At 45.3% G+C, this 19708-nt stretch overlaps 1 protein-coding gene across 1 annotated transcript in view; it reads left to right on the plus strand.

The window, feature by feature from the left end:
* The window catches only part of Mreg (melanoregulin), a 62341-nt gene extending 45290 nt beyond the window's left edge, over nucleotides 1-17051 (plus strand). Inside the window, exons 3-5 of the mRNA XM_051154126.1 lie at nucleotides 13438-13528; nucleotides 15584-15747; nucleotides 16837-17051. Coding sequence (XP_051010083.1) covers nucleotides 13438-13528; nucleotides 15584-15747; nucleotides 16837-16971 — 390 coding nt within the window. The 3' untranslated portion in view covers nucleotides 16972-17051. The remainder of the gene's footprint in view (nucleotides 1-13437; nucleotides 13529-15583; nucleotides 15748-16836) is intronic.
* The last annotated feature ends 2657 nt before the right edge of the window (nucleotides 17052-19708 follow it).

Below are 19708 nucleotides of genomic sequence, written 5' to 3' on the forward strand. Positions count from 1 at the left end.
CGCTTTCTCAGAAAAATGGGAATAGGGCTTCCTCAAGACCCAGCTATTCTACTTCTTGGAATATACCCAGAAGATGCTCCACCACACAACAGGGATATATGCTCAACCATGTTCATAGCGGCCTTATTCATAATAGCCAGAACATGAAAACAGCCTCAGTGTCCCTCAGTAGAAGAATGGATAAAGAAACTGTGGTACATTTACAGGATAGAATACTACTTAGCTATTAAAAACAGGGCTAGGATTTTTAACTTTGTCCTTTGCAGCTGTTTTTTTTCTTCCTCACTAATTCTCGGTGCACTGGATCTGGGAACCTCACACTCCTTGAAGGTGAGAAAGCTTAGCACGACTTCCTCTTCCATCCCTGCCGTGACTCATAGCCACCCCCAGGCAGAAGCACTGTCCGGCTCTTTGTTTTCCTGGTCTTTGTTTCCCAGGATGTTGGTGGACCCCACAGCTCTGGGAGGTGGAGGTCGGGCTTCTCTCTGGTACAGAAGGCCGCCAGCCAGGCTCATTGTTCATTGTAAAACATTCGAGAGTCTCCTAAGGTTGGACTCTTGTGTCAGTGGGTCTGGTCTCAATCTTCTTAAATCTGCGACCCTTTTAGACAGCTCCTCAGGTTGTGGTGACCCCGAACCATGAAATTAACTTCCTTTGTTGCTGCTTCATAACTGTAATTTTGTACTGTTATGAATCATAATGTAAATATGTTTTCTGAGGGTCGTAAGGGACCCCTTTATGTAAGAGGGACCTTCTACTCCCAAAGGGGTAGGGACCCACAGATGGAGAACCACTACTCTAACGCAGTCCACTGCATGTCCAGCTGTCTTTTGTCCCTGGTGGCACTGTATAGAAATCGAGGCTTATCAAGGTGGTAAAACTGTACTGATGCAGGCGTTGGAGAGATGGCCCACTTACTGCTTACTGCTCTTGAAGAACACCCGGGTTTTGGTTCCTAGCACCTACGCGATGGCTTTCAGTTGTCTGTAACTCCAGTTCCAGGGCATTTGATGACCTCTTCTGACCTGTCTGGGTTCCTGCACTTGCACGCACAAATATATGCACACACATGCATGCACACACACGCGCGCGTACGTACAAATTCACATACAATAAAAAAATAAGTACATTTAAAAATGGATACAGAAGAAAACAAGCTGGGCATGGTGGCACACACCTTTAATCCCAGCACTCGGGAGGCAGAGGCAGGTGGATCTCTGTTGAGGCCAGCCTGGTCTTAAGAGTGAGTTCCAGGACAGCCAGGGCTACACAGAGAAACCCTGTCTCAAAAAACAAAACAAACAAACAAACAAAAAAAAAAAAACAAAACCCAAGAAAAAAGTGGATACAGGAATCTTGTCCTTTTAAAAAAGCTGGTACCTGATTGATTAAGCAGAAGGAGCTAATTGGTGACGAAGCTATAATATATAAATGCAGGTTTATTGGGAGAGGCACAGGAGGGGCAGGGGAAAAGAGAGCATGTGTGCTGGGGTGGGGGGAGGGGAAGGAGAGAGGGCAGGGAGGTGGGAAAAGGGCTATAAGGGCAATGAAGGGGAAAAGGGGCCATGGAACCAAAATGTCTGGTTTATACAGTGAGTCTCTGGGAGAGGGGAAGCCCCGCCCCTAAGTAGAGGGCAGGCCATGCCAGCGATGCCCTTCAGCAGGACCTGCCAGTACCCATGACATTGAGGGTAGAATGTCAGCTTGTAAGTGGGAAGAATCACAGAGGCAGGCACACAGATGTAATAAGATACACCTGAGACTATGGGAGTAGGCTTCTGGAAGAGACAGAATGTGAGACACACCCAAGGACAGGTGGGGGAGTCACTTTCATCACAAATGAATTTCTTTTTAAAAAATGATTTATTTGTCTTATGTGCATTTGTATTTTGACTGCATACATATCTGTTTGAGGGTGTTAGATCTTCTGAAAGTGGAATTAGAGAAAGTTGTGAGCTGTCATGTGGATTCTGGGAATTGAACCTGGGTCCTCTGGAAGAACAGCCAGTGCTCTTAAGCACTGAGCCATCTCCCCAGCTCCTTTATGATTCTTGACACCCTTAAAATAGCTTTCACACTACCTATGACTGAGCTGGTCACTGGCCAGTGCTCTGGCATGTGTTTGTGGTTTTCAGTTTCTCCCCCCACCCCCTTTCATTATCTCTGTAACTATTCACCCCGAAATGAAACCTACCAAGAAGCTGATAAAGTGACAACAGCTTTGGTTGAAATGACGTCAGTCTACATTTCACCATGACAAGTAAGTGGCTTCCTAGAGATCATTGTGGAAGCTGCTCAACAGAATTCTAAAAACTCTGGTGTTGGGCCAGTAAACATCCCTTCAAAATTCAGATCTGATAGCTACAAAGGATACTAAAACTGTTATGTTTTAGGGAAAGAGTTAATTTACCGCTTATTAATGGACCAGTACGAACTGAGCATGGTGTGTGGTATGTGTGGTGGTGTGTGTGTGTGTGTGTGTGTGTGTGTGTGTGTGTGTGTGTGTGTGTGTGTGTGATGGGGAGAAGGGGAGAGAGAGAGAGCCAGAGAGATGGAGAGACCGACAGACAGACAGACCTGGTTCTCTTCCTGGGTGGGATCACTCAGGTCATCGGATTTGCAAGTGCTCTTGAGCCATCTGGCCCATCTGCTTTGCAGACCAGGCTGACCTCAAACTCATCAATCCGCCTGCCTCTGCCTCCCGAGCAGTGGGATTAAAGGCGTGCGCCACCAGACCTGGCTCTGGTTGGGGGCATCTTTAGAGTAAACAGTGGCTTTGAGTGTGCATGCTGCATTTCCCTTTCTGTTTGCCAGCTGTTTTTGCAACTAGTGTTTGGTTTTGTTGTTGTTGTTGTTTTTGGTTTTGGTACCTAGTTCCACCTGTTTGTTGTTTTAGTACAGTGATGGAGTTGAGTAGAGGTGACAGAGCTAAACTGTTTAGTATCTGGCTGTGCCATAAGAAGAGCTGGCTACTGAGCTCTACTTGAGGCCACATGGGTTCTGTTGGTGGACTTGCCCGAATGATCCGATGACTTAATTTTCATATGAAAAGAGCGCAGAATGGCGCCTTGGGGACAGGCTTCTCAAGCAGACTGATGACGAGAATATGCGGACGCGGTCTGCTTTAGAAATGAGAATCTTGGAATTTTTTTTCATTTGTAGTATGAAATATTTTTAATTTACTGAGTTTCCCCCTTTGAATAAACTGGTAATAAAACGATCCAGTATATAATATTAGTCCAAATAATAAAAATAATCTTTTTTGTAAATGCCAGAGGTGGTGGATGACTCCAAGGACCAGCATCGTTCAGACACAACAGAGGCGATACACATGTTGGCTCATGGAGACTATGAGAACATGCGTGAAACCTGCACAGGGTCAAGCCAGACCCAAAATCCCTAACCAAGAAGCTATTTGTGACTGTTACCTGCTGGGAAAGGGGAAATCCATTTTCTCTGGAGTGTCACTGAGTAGCTATACACCACACTCTAGGACAAGGCTGAGTGCTTTTTGTTTTTGGTCTTAATTGAGTTTTTGTTTCTTTTATTTCTTTTTTCTTTTTCTTTTTGGATTGTCAAGTCTGTTCAATTTGTTTTTCTTTCTTTCTTTCTTCTTCTTTTTTTTTAAAGATTTATTTATTATGTATGCAGTGTTTTTACCTGCCTGTTCCCCTGCATGCCAGAAGAGGGCACCAGATCTCGTTCTAGATGGTTATGAGCCATCATGTGATTGCTGGGAATTGAACTCAGGACCTCTGAAGAGCAGACAGTGCTCTTAACCTCTCTTTTAGTTTTTTTGAGATAGGGTTTCTCCGTGTAACAGCCCTGATGGTCCTAGACTCTGCAGACCAGGCTGGCCTTGAACTCAAGAGATCCACCTGCCTCCGCCTCCCTAGTGCTGGGATTAAAGCCATGCACTACTACACCCAGTTTGTTTGTTTGTTTGTTCCTTAAGAGAGGAGGAGGGGGAGAGGGAAAGGAAAGAAGTGGGGGAGGGAAGACAAAGCTGTGGATAGGGAGGTGGGAGGACATCTGGAGTGGAGAGTAATTGATTAAATAAACAGAATGAGCTAATTGGCTTTGAAGCTATAATGTATAAATTCAGGTTTATTGGAAGTGGCACAGAGGAGGGGGATGGGAAGGGGGAGCACGCAGTGGGGTGGGGGTGGAGAAAGGAAGAAGAGAAAATAGGGAGGTGAGGGGAAAAAAAGAACCCTGGAATTAAAATGTCGGGCTTATATAGTGAATCTCTGGGAGAGGGGAGACCCCTCTATTGTAGGACCTAACAGAGGGAATACAGTCAAAATATACTGTATGAAAACATTTAAAAAAAAAAAAAAAGAAAGAAAAAAAATCTGTAATCTTTCATTTCCAACTATATTGAAATGTACTCTATCTTAGATCACTGTGGTACCACCCTTTCCCCTTATACTTCTGGGATTTTAAATCCACGGAAATTGTCTTAAGGGCCTTGGTTAGTTAGTGAGGACCTGCCATGTTGACAAGGAGGTAGTTGGATAACTGACAGGGCAAAGGTCTCCGGAACTAGAAGGGCCTGTGTCTTCAGGGTCAATCCTAGTTGGGCTGATAAGGAGACCACACCTGTCTGCCAGGAATGGATTGGGTAATGATCAACAGATTCCATACACCCCCCCCCCCAAACCCCCAACCCCACAACAGGGTTTCTCTGTGTAGCCTTGGCTGTCCTGGGCTCACTTTGTAGACCAGGCTGACAATCAACAGATGTTTTAGCCAGAGAACTTCCCGGTGAAACCAGGGCTATCACCGCTTAAGTGGCTCTTCTGCCTTGAGACTTAACAGTATCACGCCCTTCTTTAGGCTTTGTTTTTGTTTGTTTGTTTCTTCTCTGTGTAACAGTCCTGGCTGTTCTGGACTCTTTAGGCTGGCCTCGAACTCACAGAGCACTGCTTGCCTCCTGAGTGCTGGGATTAAAGGCATTCACCACCCCACCCTGTCTCTTTAGGCTTTGGTAAGAAGGTCATATGCAAATACTTCACCCTTTTATATAAGGGACTTGAGCATCTTTGTAATCTGTTGTCTGACCACACAAAACATGAAATGTAAATACACCCTCCTGTATACGTTACCCTGAATTGTAGTGCCTAGTGTTATGTAAGCTATGTAAGTAGCCTCCCACAGCCCACCCACACATTTAAACTTCGCTGAGGTCTTTGATGAAGAAGCCTTTATCATAGTACATTCTTAAAGTAACCGTGTGAAGTAGCCATTTCTACCTTGCTAGAAATAAATTCACTGTGAGCAGGAATTTCATCGTATTACCCTTTGCCTTTGGTTATGCCAGTAGATTGCCATTTTTCCCTGCAGCGGCTGGAGCCCCTGAACTCTGGCTTGGTTCCAGGTAGTTGCTTAGGAGTACTGCTGACTCATGGAAAACACTGCTTCTCTTAGCAGCTGCAGTGACGTCACCCTGAGACCCCACACATTAGACAAAATGATTAGCAGTTCCTTGTTCCTTTCCATGGCTTTGATGGCATACTTAGGCTGTGAGCCATCTTTTGGCTTAATCTGATTAAAACCAGATAAGGAACTAGGTCAGAGTCCTTGGACTACACTGCAGGCTGTTTCCAGAACTCCCGAGGTGATAACAAAGTAAAAATAAACACACACCAGGATGGGGTGGGGTGGGGGTTGGGTGGGTGAGGTAGGAACTGCATTGCTCAGCATTTGCCTGTAGCCTTTCCCAGGTCAAAACCCTTCTGGGTGGAAGCATGGGAGTGCTGTAGCAGGTAGTAGGATGGAGTTAGCAGCTAGGGCAGGATGTGTCATTTCAAGGTTCTCCAAAGCAGAAACCAAGGATGATGTTTAGGGTCTGAGGCCCTGAAGGGTGACATCATTTTGGGTGGACCTCCGAGCTCAGTGGTAGGTACAGCAGCATGCGAGGCCCAATGGTCTCATGAATCTGACGTCCTGTGACTTTCCCTGGGGAGATGTACACAAATTGTTCACCCTAGATGAAGAGGGCACCGATGGAGTAGTGAGGGACCTCTGTCCAAGTCCAGGCCTGATGGGTTCAACTATAGGAGATGGGTGAGTCAGGCAGACACACTAGGGTATCACACCCTAGTTGATCATTTTCTTCTGGCGCAGTCGCAGTTGGAATCTAAGGGGGGGGAGGGGAAGAGACTTATGAGTTCTGTGAGGCTCATGGGCCTGTCCCCTCCTTCCAGGAGGAAGGTTCACAGGCTTGATGTCATGTGGGGCAGTGTCATGCGGGCCATTGTAGGTGCTCAGGCGGTCACATCCAACCTGGAGGAAATACCTGTGTTACACCAAGTTTTCCTTGGCAAAGAGATCGTTCTTTTTGTTTCTAAATTATTATTTGTGTGTGTGTGTGTGTGTGTGTGTGTGTGTGTGTGTGTGTGTGTGTGTGTGTACAAACATATAAGTCATGGTGCACACCTGCATGGAGGTCAGAGGACAACTTCCAGGCATTGGTTCTGTCCTTCTACCATGTACATTCTAGAGACTGAACTCAGATCATCAGGCTCAGTGGCAAATAACCCATACTTGCTCAGCATCTCTCTCAAGGAGATAATTCTGGAGGATCAGTAGGGAGGACCCAAGTGTTACTAAACCAAGTCCATTTTGCCTGCCACATAGGGTGTCAGTTATTGCCATAATGAGGGCTTTGTTTGCTTTTTAGATAGGCTCTTGGACTTAGTCCCAGTTCCTGGAACTCACTGTGTAAACCAGGGTGATCTCAAACTTATAATCAACCATGCTGCCTCTTCTTTTTTTTTGGTTTTTCAAGACAGGGTTTCTTGTAGCCTTGGCTGTCCTGGACTCACTTTGTAGACCAGGCTGGCCTCGAACTCACAGCGATCTGCCTGCCTCTGCCTCCTGAGTGCTGGGATTAAAGGTGTGCGCCACCACGCCCGGCTTGCCTCTTCCTTTTTAGTGCTAGGATTATAGGCATTCACTACCATGCCTGCCTTCTTTCCTTCCTTCCTTCCTTCCTTTCTTGTTTGTTTTTTTAGGCAGGGTTTCTCTGTTGTAGTCCTATAATTCTCTCTTTAGACCAGACTGGCCTTGAACTCAGAGATCTGCCTGCCTCTGCCTCTGTTGGAATTAAAGGTGTGTGCTACTATGCCTGTTGAAATGATGAATTTTTCAAATTAGGAAGAGTTTACTCATGAATAAGCCAAGCGTGTGGAATCAGGAGAGCAGGCCGCAGGGATTGCTGTTCAAGGATGTGGTTTAGGGGTGTTTATGGCTCACAAAGCTGGGTACACTGGGGTATGGGGAAAGGTGACTGGAGATAAGGAAAATTGGAAAAAAAAAAAAAAGATGGCCTATATATGCGTAATAACGTTCACAGCTCTTCCCAGTCAGAAAACATCGACATTCACATGCTTTCAGTGTGAAGTTTTGGTCCCGTGACTTTGACAGGTCAGCAGTATCAATCATTTTGAGCCACTCACAAGTTCCTAGAAAACAAGCATAGGCCTATGACCCTGTGGAGAGGTTTAACTGTCAACAGCTCAGGAGAGTGTAGCTACACAACTTCCACAGCTGGTGATTGACAGGTATTCTATGCCAATGAATGAGCCAATTGAAGCCAAATTAAAGTATATAAAGGCAGGTTTATTGGAATCGGTTCTCAGGTGGGTTCACCCAGTACCAAAGGAAGGGGCCAGGGAAGTTGCTAGGCAGAGGGAGACAGAATATTGGAGTGGGGCGGGGCAGGGAAGGAGGGATGGGGGGGAGGGAGAATGTAGACAGAGGGGACAGGTAACCAAAATGTCTGGGTTACATAGTGAAGAGTCTTTGGAGAAGGAGGGAAAGCCCCCCCCCACCCCCACCCCCGGGCTGGAAAGTTCAGGGTGGAGGGCGGGGCATGCCAGCCATGCCCTGTAACAGGTAGGGACTGAGAGATGCTGGGAGAACCTGGAGGCCAGGTCCACTTTGGTATGTTAAATAGGCACCTTAGCAGATTGTCCCGGGTCTGAATCCCAACAGTAATGAAACGGAACACCTGGAAGCAAGCAGCGCTAGAAACCTTGCTCCCTTGCTCCCTCGGCCTCACTACGCTTGGTTCCAGCGTCAGAAGCTGCTTCTGCTGTCACCAGAGGAGGTTTGGTGACGCTAGGGAGACCTTCATCAGAGTCTGACCTCCCTCGCTGTAAGGGCTCACTTCCACCCAGCAACCAGACCCTTCTCTCTTGGACCGAGTGTCCCGTAACAACGGCATACCATAGTTGAAGCCATAAAGCCAAATGTTGGGAGCCGTTGGGAAGACAAGTCCCGGATCCCCCATAGGCCTAAGTGCCAGGGCCCCTCCCTGGACACTCACCCCTCTTGGACTGAATTCCTTGGCACCCCCTCCTCAAAAGTTCCTTTGGGCTGATATTTATCCTTTAATGTACTGGGTTTCTCCGTTCTGTCATTTGAGCCTGTCCCATTTGGGACGGGACAGAGGCAGATAGCTATGAGTGGACCAGCTGTCTAGGAACAAGGAAATACAATCCTATCTTTCCTGCTTGCGTACCATGTCTCATGGACGGAGAAAGCAAGCTTCGAAAGTACTGAAGAATAACTGCTCCTTCTGCTCGAGTGGCTTTGATACTGTCTAGTCCAGGAATGCTGCTTAGAGGAAACTCTGATCTTCTTTGCATAATTGACTGTCTGTCACCTCCTTCCTTGCCAAGTCTCCCCAGTCTGCCCCTTGAACTGGGTTGCACGAGATCTGCTTGCATTGGCTTCCTTCCTGCTGCTGGGCAGTAGTGAGGGGCTACCCAGGAGGCCAGGACAGAGATCATCTCTTTGAATCCCCATTCCCAACCCACATTGCTGATAGAGGAACAACATGATGGGCTCAATTTGGGTCTGATTGAGTGGCAACTCTCTGAGATTTGGAGAGCAAACGGTCTTGGATTTAAATTTAGGTTTCCTACTCAGTTGGTGGAGTGGTTTTCCTCAGAGAGTCTCAGCTCACATGTTTCGACTACAAATCCTCTTGGGTGTTCTTCTGAATCTGATGCTGACTGTGAAGGGTCAAGCCAGGGCCTGTCACACAGGGTGTCCTTGATAGGTTTTTTAGTACTGAAAGAGAAGCATCTGGAAGGTACCCTTCAATCCTCAAATGCCCGGGACAGAGAGGGGATGGGTTAATGGATTATTTGGCTTTATTTTGTCTTCGTTGAGTGAACTTGCTGTTTTTCAAACACATGTGAGTCAAAATACCTTCTTATATAAACGTGCCTTGTTTAGGATAGGATTATATAGTATGCATTTTTCATATCGATTTATTGCACATGTGTGTGCACATGCACTCATGCTGCCAGTGCACATGTAGAGGTCAGAGGACAGTTCGTGAGAGTTGGCTCTCTGCCTCCACCATGTCAGTCCTGGGAACAAAAGTCAGCCTTTCGGGTTCGCCAACAGGAGTACTCTACCCATGGAATCATCTAGCTAGCCCATAGATAGCTTTTTCTGATAAGATGTAGTGCTATTTCTAGACTTAAAGACACTTTATCACCTACAAAACTTGACTTCCTTGTGCAACTTATGTGCAACTGAACTCAACAACCCCCCTGGAGAATGCAGTGTACAAAGGACTACATAGGTCCTGCACGAACTCAGGTTCTAGTGTCCAAGGACACCCTGCACATACCAGCGTAGCAGTGGATAGACAGTAAGCCTATGACAGACAGTGTTCATAAAGGAGCTGACGGAGTTCAAGAGAAGAAGCCATTGTTTTCAGTTAAGCTGGAAGAGGTGGAGGCATTTGAGCTGAATTTTGAAGGTTAAGTAGGCTTTAGATACAGAAGAGTGAGGATGTGATCACTCTTGGTCTAAGGTGTGGAGGGCCAGCATGCGCTAGACACCAGTGGGTAGCTCAGCTCTGTAATCTCAACACATGGGAACTCAGGAGGAGGAAGCAGGCGGATTCCTGCTAGTTCCAGGGCACCCTGAGCTACGTACATAGTAAGAACATGTCAAAAACAAAAGTGTATGTGTGTGTGTGTCTATCATTTTCAACAGTGTGGATGAGCATACAGGTCATTGTTTTATGGTCTAAGTGGGATAAGCCAGAAACAAAAAGACAAATACTGCCTGTGGCAAATTTATACAGGCAAAGAGTAGTATTGTGGTATCAAAGGTTGGAGTGATGACCAGGGGGAAATGCTGGATAGAGAATACAGCATTGAATTTTTTTTTATGATTTATTTTATGTGTGGGTGTTCTGCTGACATTTATGTTTGTACACCATGTGCACACCTGGTGCCCACCGAGGTCAGAAGAGAGCATCAGATCAGTTGGAGCTCGAGTTTATGGAGTGTTGCAAGGCATCCTGTGTGTGCTAGGAACCAAACTGTACCTGGGTCCTCTGCAAGAGCAATAAGTTAAGCTAGCTCTTCCATTCTGTGCAGGAGAAAGTAGTCTTAGTCAAGGTTTTACTGCTGTGAAGAGACACCATGACCAAGGCAACTCTTGTAAAGGAGAACATTTAATTGGGTCTGGCTTTTAGGTGTAGTCCACTGTCATCATGGCAGGAAGCATGGCGGCATGCAGGCAGACATGGTGCCGGAGAAGGAGCCGAGAGTTCTACATCTGGATTGGTAGGAAGAGAGAGTGACATTGCATCTGGCTGGAGCTTATGAGATCTCACAGCGACCTCCCACCCCAGTGACACACCTACTCCAGCAAGGCCACACCGCCAATGATGCCACTCCTTATGAGCCTATGGGGCTGTTTTCATTCAAATCACCATTTGAATGAAAGGAGTTTAAACCAGTGCTCACGTTCACAGCCACCTATTGGCTCTCAGAGCTGGAAGATGGCAGCCTGAGATTACATCTTTTCCCTTTTTCTTCCATGTTGTTGCTTCAGCCTTCATGTCAATTAGTTCTAATCTGACTTGGCCAACAACCGCGGAGGAGAAATCCCAAAACCGCCTTAGGTATGGGCATCTCCAGGTGTTCATTTCAGACACATTTTTCAGTTTGGCTTGGTTCCCAGGTATTTCACAGAATTAAATCTGCATTATTAAAAAAAACAAAAACAAAAACAGAAAACCCCAACTGCATTATTCTTTTTGCCACATCTTTGCTAATCACTCTTTTTTTTTTTTTTTTTTTTTTTTTCCAAGACAGGGTTTCTCTGTGTAGCCTTGGCTGTCCTGAACTCACTTTGTAGACCAGGCTGGCCTTGAACTCACAGCAATCCACCGACCTCTGGGATTAAAGACATGTGTCACCACACCCAGCTAATCACTCATTCTTAATATTAAGGCTACCCCAGCACACACTGATCACAGAATGCTGTTTTGGAAATTATGAGGAAAACACACACAAGTGAGGAAAACAAAACAATGTTTACTGCTTCATAGAATGAAATTCTCTCGTGAAGCTTGTTTTACTGATCTTGAATTTTTATTTTCAAGTTGTTTCAAGCTTAAAAAGCAAATCATTAAAAATTCTAGAAGTCTGTAAAGAACTTATACTTCTTCCTAGCATGAAGAAATATGTTTTTTTATGTGTTCTTCTCCTTCATTTGCCTCATTTTCATCCTGTTATTTGGAGAACTGTGTTTAAGGGGAATCTGATCTAGCCTTTCCACTCATTTTATTAAATCCAATTTTCAGTTAGGTTCTACTCAGTCTTCTACTAGTTTTATGCCCCGGCCCGCGGGATCTTTACCGGGTACCTGTGGAGGGGCATGGGGACAAGTGGGGGACAGGAGACACGAAGAAGGAGAGCAAGTCTGGGTTTCTGATCAAGCTCTCAAACTTAATTTTCCATATAATAGTTTATAAAGGATAAGCAATGAGGAAATGAGGAGATCTGCTCATGAATGGCAGCTCAATTTACTTTTCTTAGCTAGGCGTGAAAGTTGAATGGCAGTCTGCAGGGCAAGACTGTTTCGAACGGCATTCAGTTTGCAAACGAATGGCATCGGTGAAACATTTCCACTTATAGGAGTCAAAATATTAAATAGCTCGAGTCTTAAATTGGACATTTAAAATGATGATCTCTGAAGCTGTGAGTGAAGACAGTTGTGCCTTTTCTAAGAAAAGAAAAGGTGTTCACTGTAAAGTGATCGTTCTTTAGAGATGTCTCCTGAAAGGGGCTGGAGAGATGGCTCAGTGGTTAAGAGATGTCTCCTTAACAGCAAATTCTTGTGATACCTTAAGGCAGTGGCTCTCAACCTTCCTAGTGCTGCGGCCCTTTAATACAGTTCCTCATGTTGTGATGCTCCCCCCCCCCCCCCGCCACTGTTAGGAATCATAATTTAAATACCTGATATGCAGGATGTCTGATATGTGATACTTGTGAAAGAGCTCCGCCAAAAGGGTCGTGACCCACAGGTTGAGAACCACTGCCATAGGAGCATGTTTAGTGCAGTGATGACCCAAGATTGAGTTTCTGTATTAGGGTCAACACGATGCCATATGACCCAAAAGCTGATAAAAGACTTTCTAGAATGGTAACCCTTTAAATGGATTCCTTTGTGTCTGAACAGTTTATCCTGTCAAGAGAGTCGTGCTAAAACATGTGGGAAACAGCTAGGAAACCGGGTGCTTGAGATTCCTAGATCTACATGTCATTCTAAGAACAAACCACGATGTAGATTCTTACCATATATTTTTTTCCCCCATGAACTTTGGAGTAAAACTTAGATTTGAACACCACTTCTAACATCTATTACCTGGAACATTTTAGATTCATCGTGTAAGTTATTTGAGCCTTCGTTTCTTCATCTGTAAACTGCCCTAAGTACATGGGTTTTATTAGTCCTTCGTTGTAGGCAGCATTGACCTTTTTCCTTTTGTGTGCGCGCAGGCACGTGTGCATATGTGTGTGCGCGCACATGCTGATGTGAGCAGTTTTTCTCAGTCACTCTTCATCTGTTTCAAAGCCTCCGTGTCTCAGTTGAGGCCAGGCTCCCCAGTTTGGCTAGTCTAGCTATCCAGTTGGTTTCAGGGACCCCGCCCCACCCCATGTTTCTGCCTTTGAGTACTAGAATTATAGCCAGACCCCTCCACTGGGCACTACAGAGGGCTCAGGATTTAAACTCTGGTCCTCACTGAGGCCATGTGGCAAGCACTTTACCTGCCGAGGCAACCTTTATCCTGGTATTTTATATCTTAAACCTTGATGCAGACTGGCATGGAAACCAGACTGCTGCTAACCCCGTTTTGCAGGCAAGGTCACTGCAGTGGAGACAACCGATAATCAGAAAGTCTGATGTCACCTAGAAGGGGACAGACTCTTCAGCAATGGCAGCTGATGATGATCTTGTCAACCCCGTCTCATCTATGCCTTTTCTTTTAGCCGGATGTTTAAGAGTAGCGAAGAGAACCACACGGTTAAGCAACATGCCGTTCAGAGATGAGATAGGGCTTTTAGGCCAGAGGATGTAAGCCAAAGTGAATTTTTCATCTCTTTACAGGAGTGGCAAAGACTCAACTATGACATCTACACCCTGAGGCAGATGCGCAGGGAAGTGAGAAACAGGTGGAGGCGAATCTTAGAAGATTTGGGTGAGTCTGAAGGAGATCGTGAAATGGCAAAAATAACCAGTCACGTGTGCTGCTTTTCCCTTCTCAACCACCATGGTTTCTGTCTAAAGATTGTCAGCTGATTAAATTACCTGACTAATTAAATTACCTTATACTGATTGGTTTCTCACTTTTGCTTTTATACTCTCAAGCATAAACCTTTATTGTCACCAGCCCATGTTACCTGGCTGTATTAAATTACTTCATATCTCCCTGAGTGTGAGATGACGGAGAGCAGTGAAGTCATATGGTGTTACTGTTCGCTGTTTTTGCCATTATTTTTGATTGAATTAGATAGAGGTTAACTGTTGCTGTTAGTTTGATTGTATGGCCTAATAAATGCTTATTATTAGGCTTATACTTATTAAGGCAGTATCATCTAACCTGCTTTTACAGTCAATAAAGACACAGAGAGCTGATGTATTTTAGAATAGCCTATTTTTCCCTGGGGCAAGGCAGATATTACCTCCTTAGCTATCTATTTATACCCCTGTCTCCATCCCATGCCATCTGCTTCTAATAATTTCTATTTGATTTACCTCCCATCCATAATCCCAAAATACTTGCTAAGGTTGTTCATTTGGGCCATTTGTTTCATGTGGGACTTCAGAATTCCTCCTCTGGGCCCACAGGGCTCTTTTCCTATCCCATGGTGAGTCTCCTCAACTTTCTCCTCCATCGGGGCAGTCTCTTCTACTCAAAGGGCTTCCCTCCGTTCCTTCTGCCTTGCCCGACCTTTTATTCAGCCAATCAGAAAGGCAAGGTTCAGGGCAGTAGCCAGATCAGTAATTAGCATCACAATACATAGCATCAGACCAACTTCCAACAATTGACCAAGTAGTAGTAGCTTTATGGATCTGAAAGAAATGTTGCTTGTAAGAGACACCGACACAGCCGAAAATTCTGAAAGGCAGCAAAAGGAAGAAGTTACAAGGTTGGGAAAATATTCATTATGGTCGACACTGAGTAATGCCTTTCTTAATTCTACTAGGATTCAGTAAATATGTCCCCACGGCATAAAACAAGCTTGCTTTAGTGTTCACAAATAAATGATCAATTTAAAGCCCTTGACATTCTGCTTTGAAATATTCTGCTTTGATATTCTGCTTTGATCCCCTGGCACTATAGATTTTAAAGGTGGGGTAGCAGGTTGCTAGCACTTGTTGTCTTAGTTGGGGACTAATGGGCTAAGGCGGACATTTTGCCTTCTTAACTCGGTATTGCTGTGGGCTAACAAGTCTCCTTTTCACAGGTTTCATTCTTTGAGAAAGTAAATTTTTAAAATTTTTTTATTGTTTGGTTTTTCGAGACAGGGTTTCTCTGTGTAGCCTTGGCTGTCCTGGACTCACTTCGTAGACCAGGCTGGCCTCGAACTCACAGCTATCCACCTGCCTCTGCCTCCCAAGTGCTGGGATTAAAGGCATATGCCACCATACCCGGCGAGAAAGTAATTTTTTTTTTTTTAACCAGTTGACTAGATTACCACGAAGAAGGAAATAGGGGCCTGGAGATGTAGGGACCCGGAGGGGACACCTGAGCAGGCTGAGGAGCTGTGTAGCAATTCTAGGACAGGCCACCTGACAAAGTGCTGTGGAGCAGTCTGGTCAGGGTCTGACCTCCCTCAGTGGAGAGAGGCGTTATTGGACAGAAGCCAGAAAGGAGAAACACGGTGTAGTTTTAAGTCAGGAGCTCCCATTCACGCAAAGCTGAGAAGTCAGTTGTGCCTTTGATTTAGTTTTCACTGTATAGAATCCACGCTGGGATTCCTTTTTGTTTTTGTTGTTTTGTTCTGTTTTGTTTTATTTTTGAGACAGGGTTTCTCTGTGTAGCCCCAGCTATCCTGGAACTCACTTTATAAACCAGGCTGGCCTTGAACTCAGCGATCCACCTGCCTCTGCCTCACTGAGTTCTGGGATCACAGGTGTGTTCTGCCCCACACTTGGCTGGATTCCTTCTTAAATAATCACAGGGGTGGCATCACAGGACGGGCACTTCCCAGTGCCGACTTCACACAAGGGCTGCATTTTCCTACCTTAGGTTTTCAAAGGGAAGCAGACTCCTTGCTGTCAGTGACCAAGCTCAGCACCATGAGTGATTCTAAAAACACGAGAAAGGCCCGAGAGATGCTGCTGAAACTGGCGGAAGAGACCTCTATCTTCCCCGCCAGCTGGGAGCTCTCCGAGAGGTATCTCTTGGTTGTGGTAAGTGGATGCCCTTATCATCTGGCCCTGTTTCACTTTACTCTTACCTTTCCTGTTATTTCCTGGGATCCCCATCCCAACCTCACCAGCCCCCTCTGGGACACAGTGGCGAATGCTGTTGCCCTCGAGGGCACCTGTGGCCAATGGCACCAGAGCCACCTGAAAAGCTGTGAGGAGAAGGGTTTGGGAGCCACCTAAAGCTGTTGAGGCTCAGGCTGTGGCCAGACTCTGTGTTTCAGATGACTTCTTCAGTGTGGCTAACGTTTCAATATTAGGTCAGAGTCTGGAGAGCTGGGGGCTGGGGAGGCTGGGGAGATGAACAGTTGGCGGTAATGCTTGCTGTATAAGCACAGAGAGCTGAGTTTGCTCTCCAGCACCCACTTAAAAAAATTTTGTTTGTTTGTTTGTTTTTTGTTTTTTTGAGACAGGGTTTCTCTGTGTAGTCCTGGCTGTCCTGGACTCACTTTGTAGACCAGGCTGGCCTCGAACTCACAGAGATCCGCCTGCCTCTGCCTCCCAAATGCTAGGATTAAAGGCGTGTGCCACCACCGCCCGCCTGAGCACCCACTTTAAAAGCCTGGCATGGCAGTGGCACTGCTTGTAGTCTCAGGGCTGGGACACAGAGAAGTAGGCGGGAGCCTTACCTTAGACTTGCAGGCCAGCCAGCCTAGCCAAGTTGGGGGTGAATCGGGTGTGCCACAGCTCCCAGTGAGAGACTTTAAAAAAAAAAAATAGCGAAGCAAAGGTCCTGTGGTTCTTGTGGAATGCCACCAAAGGTTGATCTCTGGCCTTTGCATATGTGTGTACATAGGTGTTCACACACACGCACGCACGCACGCACGCACACACACGCACACACACATGCACCTGAGCATACATATGCTCTCACCTATAAAATATTGGTGGAAACACTTTTTGGATAATGTAAGTCCCCAAGTCCTGAAATGCTTAATGCATGTTTTACTTGCTTGGTGTTATTTCTAGGACAGGTTTTATTATTTATTAATTTTTTCATCCACATGGCTTATTTTCCAACTTGGTAAGCTTCCCTCTTATTTATTTATTTATTTATTTATTTATGAACTGCAGGATCGTCTCATTGCTCTGGATGCCGCCGAGGAATTCTTTAAGATTGCTAGCCGAACCTACCCCAAGAAGCCCGGGGTCCCGTGCCTGGCAGACGGCCAGAAGAAACCGCACTACCTTCCATTTCCAAGTCCCTAGAGGAAGGACCAGAAGGACAGAGTTCTTTCACCACGACACAGTTGTTTACCAAAGTCAGACATCTGCCCTCAGTTGCAAATGAGCCATTCGTATGGTCTTCCTCGGGACCTTTGCCTATGAGTGCCCGGCGTTACATTAAAACACCCAGTGACTGGGGATCCAGAGAGGAGGTTAAAAGAATTGGTCGGTGTCCAGTTCTTCCTGGATAGTCAGATTCCAAGAACTCAAAGCTCCGTTGGTCATATAAGCTACCGTCATTCATCCCGTGGAGGGCTGGTGTTCTCTAACCAGCAAAATAGCATGGCTAGCAGAGAAAGGTGTAGCTGAGCCCTCAATTACTTCACCAACTTTGAAGTAAATCATTGTTAAATGCAATACTAGACAAAATGCCCCAAATTTCACAAAATTCTAGGCCGCGTGTGATCCCTGTTTGATTTGGAAACACCATGCAGTGGCTGAGATGTTGTTTGGGGCATCCTTTTGAGCACTGGGTTTGGGTTTTTTGTTTTTTTTGTTTTTTTTTTTTTTTTTTTTTTTTTTGTTTTTTAAGTATAGGTGAACCAGACAATAGAAATGTGTAGATGTGCAGCCCGGATAGCAGAACTTCCTGCAGCTAAGTTTCTTCATCTTTGCCGCGAGCGCCCTAAAGCCCCAGCATTAATTCAGGTTACCCAGTTACCTTGTTTTTACCTGTTGCCCCATTTCTCGTCCAAAAGCCCTTGGCGCCTTATGAAGAACAGCACACTTGTAGACTGGAACGTTTGGCCTCCACTTCCTGTCTTGAATCTGAGGCTTGCACCTGCCTAGTGACCTTGGGGTGCAGACCTGCAGACAGCGAGGTGCCGACAGAGGTCACCGCTGGGTCTTGTATCAGTCTCAAGGTGATTTTCAAAATGGAGCTGATGCTACCAGTGCCCACTGGTTGCCCACAGAACAAGAAGCCCCATTTCCTGAGATCATAAGCAAGGAGCTTGCCAAGAGATGATGGCTCGTTTTGTTGAAAAGCCTTTAAAGACTTGTGGGTTTTATCTGTAGACCACCGAGAACAATAGAGATATTTTTATTTTTGAATGATTTTGCACTTCTGACTTCAGGTTGAAAAGAAATTTGTATTAGTCTGTTCAGGGGATTGTGACTTGAACAATTTCATATCCCAAGAAGGTTTTTTTGTGTGTGTACTCCAAGTTTAAAATATTTACTAGGAAATACGTGTCCTCCATACATTAATATATTGTAAACTAATTTAACAGATGCATTTCAGGGAAATTCTTCCTAGTTTAGTAAGTAAGGTAAAAGTTTTATTTTTTAATATTTAGTGCTTAATCTCTGCTTCATGTTGTTTAAAATTAGCCAGTGGATATTTTCACTCACTTCTGTGGGCTTAGAAGATAAGCAATAAATAAAAGAAATTTTAGAATGTTGTATTGTTTTAATCTCTCAGAATTTGTTTTGTCTTTTGTCTTCTCTGATGTCAAAATAAATGAGCTTGTCTGTGTCTGTGAATTGTAAACCATTAACCATATATATATATATATATATATAAAATTTGGTAATGAACAAACAAGGCTAAAATTATCTCTGTGGTAATTAAAATACATGGAATTACCCAGGAATGATCTTCCAAGGAATTAAAAAATTTTTCTGTGTGCTTTTAAGTTGAATGTGTGTTATATTTTTGACAAATTGGGAAGAACTCTGGTGTTCTTCCATGATCCCTTTAAGTTAAAGGGAGAAGAAATTGAGAGGCAGATGTGCTTAAGAACCTTCTGCACCCACCCCCCCCCCCCCCCCCAGTGCAGTTGAGGAGTGGTTTCGTGCTCAGATAAATAGACACTGTAGTGCACGAGAGGCTTGGACTGACTGGAGTGGGTACTTCAGAAACTGCAGTGTTCTCAGCAGGCCCAGGGGCAGCAGATGGGCTGGGAGGCCATGGGCTCCCCTACTTTTACCATCTTCTCCTTGTGGCCCACTTCAGTACTTCTCAAATATCCATCTGTGTGCTGGGTGGTTTTAGGTGGTAGATGGGAACACGTTTTTTAATATTAAAATTAGTTACTGTGCATCAGGGGGAAGAAATTCCCTGTAATTGGCAGGTCAAGTACCTGAGTTCATATCTCATGGATGTTATTGGGCAGGAGAGTAAAGTATTTCTTAGGGAAGTCGTTTATGTGTGATGAGGGATGTGTTCATGGGACGGATGCTGGGGCCACTGAGAAGTTCCATGATAACCTCTGCAGGCCAGATGCTGTCTCACAAGAGGTCTCACTGACAGCAGAGGCACTCCATTGTCTGAACAAACTGGACACAGTTATCATCAGGCAAGGCCCAGCAGGACATGGTGAATTGATGGGCAAACAGGAAGAATATTGCTCAGTTATACCATTGAAATGTCTCAAGAGTGGGTGAATGGGGGATAGGACACAGATGGCCTAAGAAGAGATTCTATGCTTTTGCCAAGATGCTAGAGATTGGTTTTATTTTTCTTTTCTTTTCCTCCCCCTACTCCCCCCACCCCTTTTTTGGATAGGGTTTCTCTGTATATCTTTGACTGTCCTGGACTCACTTTGTAGACCCAGTTGGCCTTGAACTCACAGAGATACAGCTATGTCTGCCTCCCTGAGTGCTGAGATTACAGGTGTGCACCATTGTGCTCGGTGAGCTTGGTTACTTTTCAAGACCAAAAGACAGGGCGGATCCCCAAGAAAAAGGACTTAGGACGCTATTGCGGGTGTATCTG

This window comes from Acomys russatus, chromosome 12 (genome assembly GCF_903995435.1).
Source record: "Acomys russatus chromosome 12, mAcoRus1.1, whole genome shotgun sequence".
Taxonomy (NCBI): domain Eukaryota; kingdom Metazoa; phylum Chordata; class Mammalia; order Rodentia; family Muridae; genus Acomys; species Acomys russatus.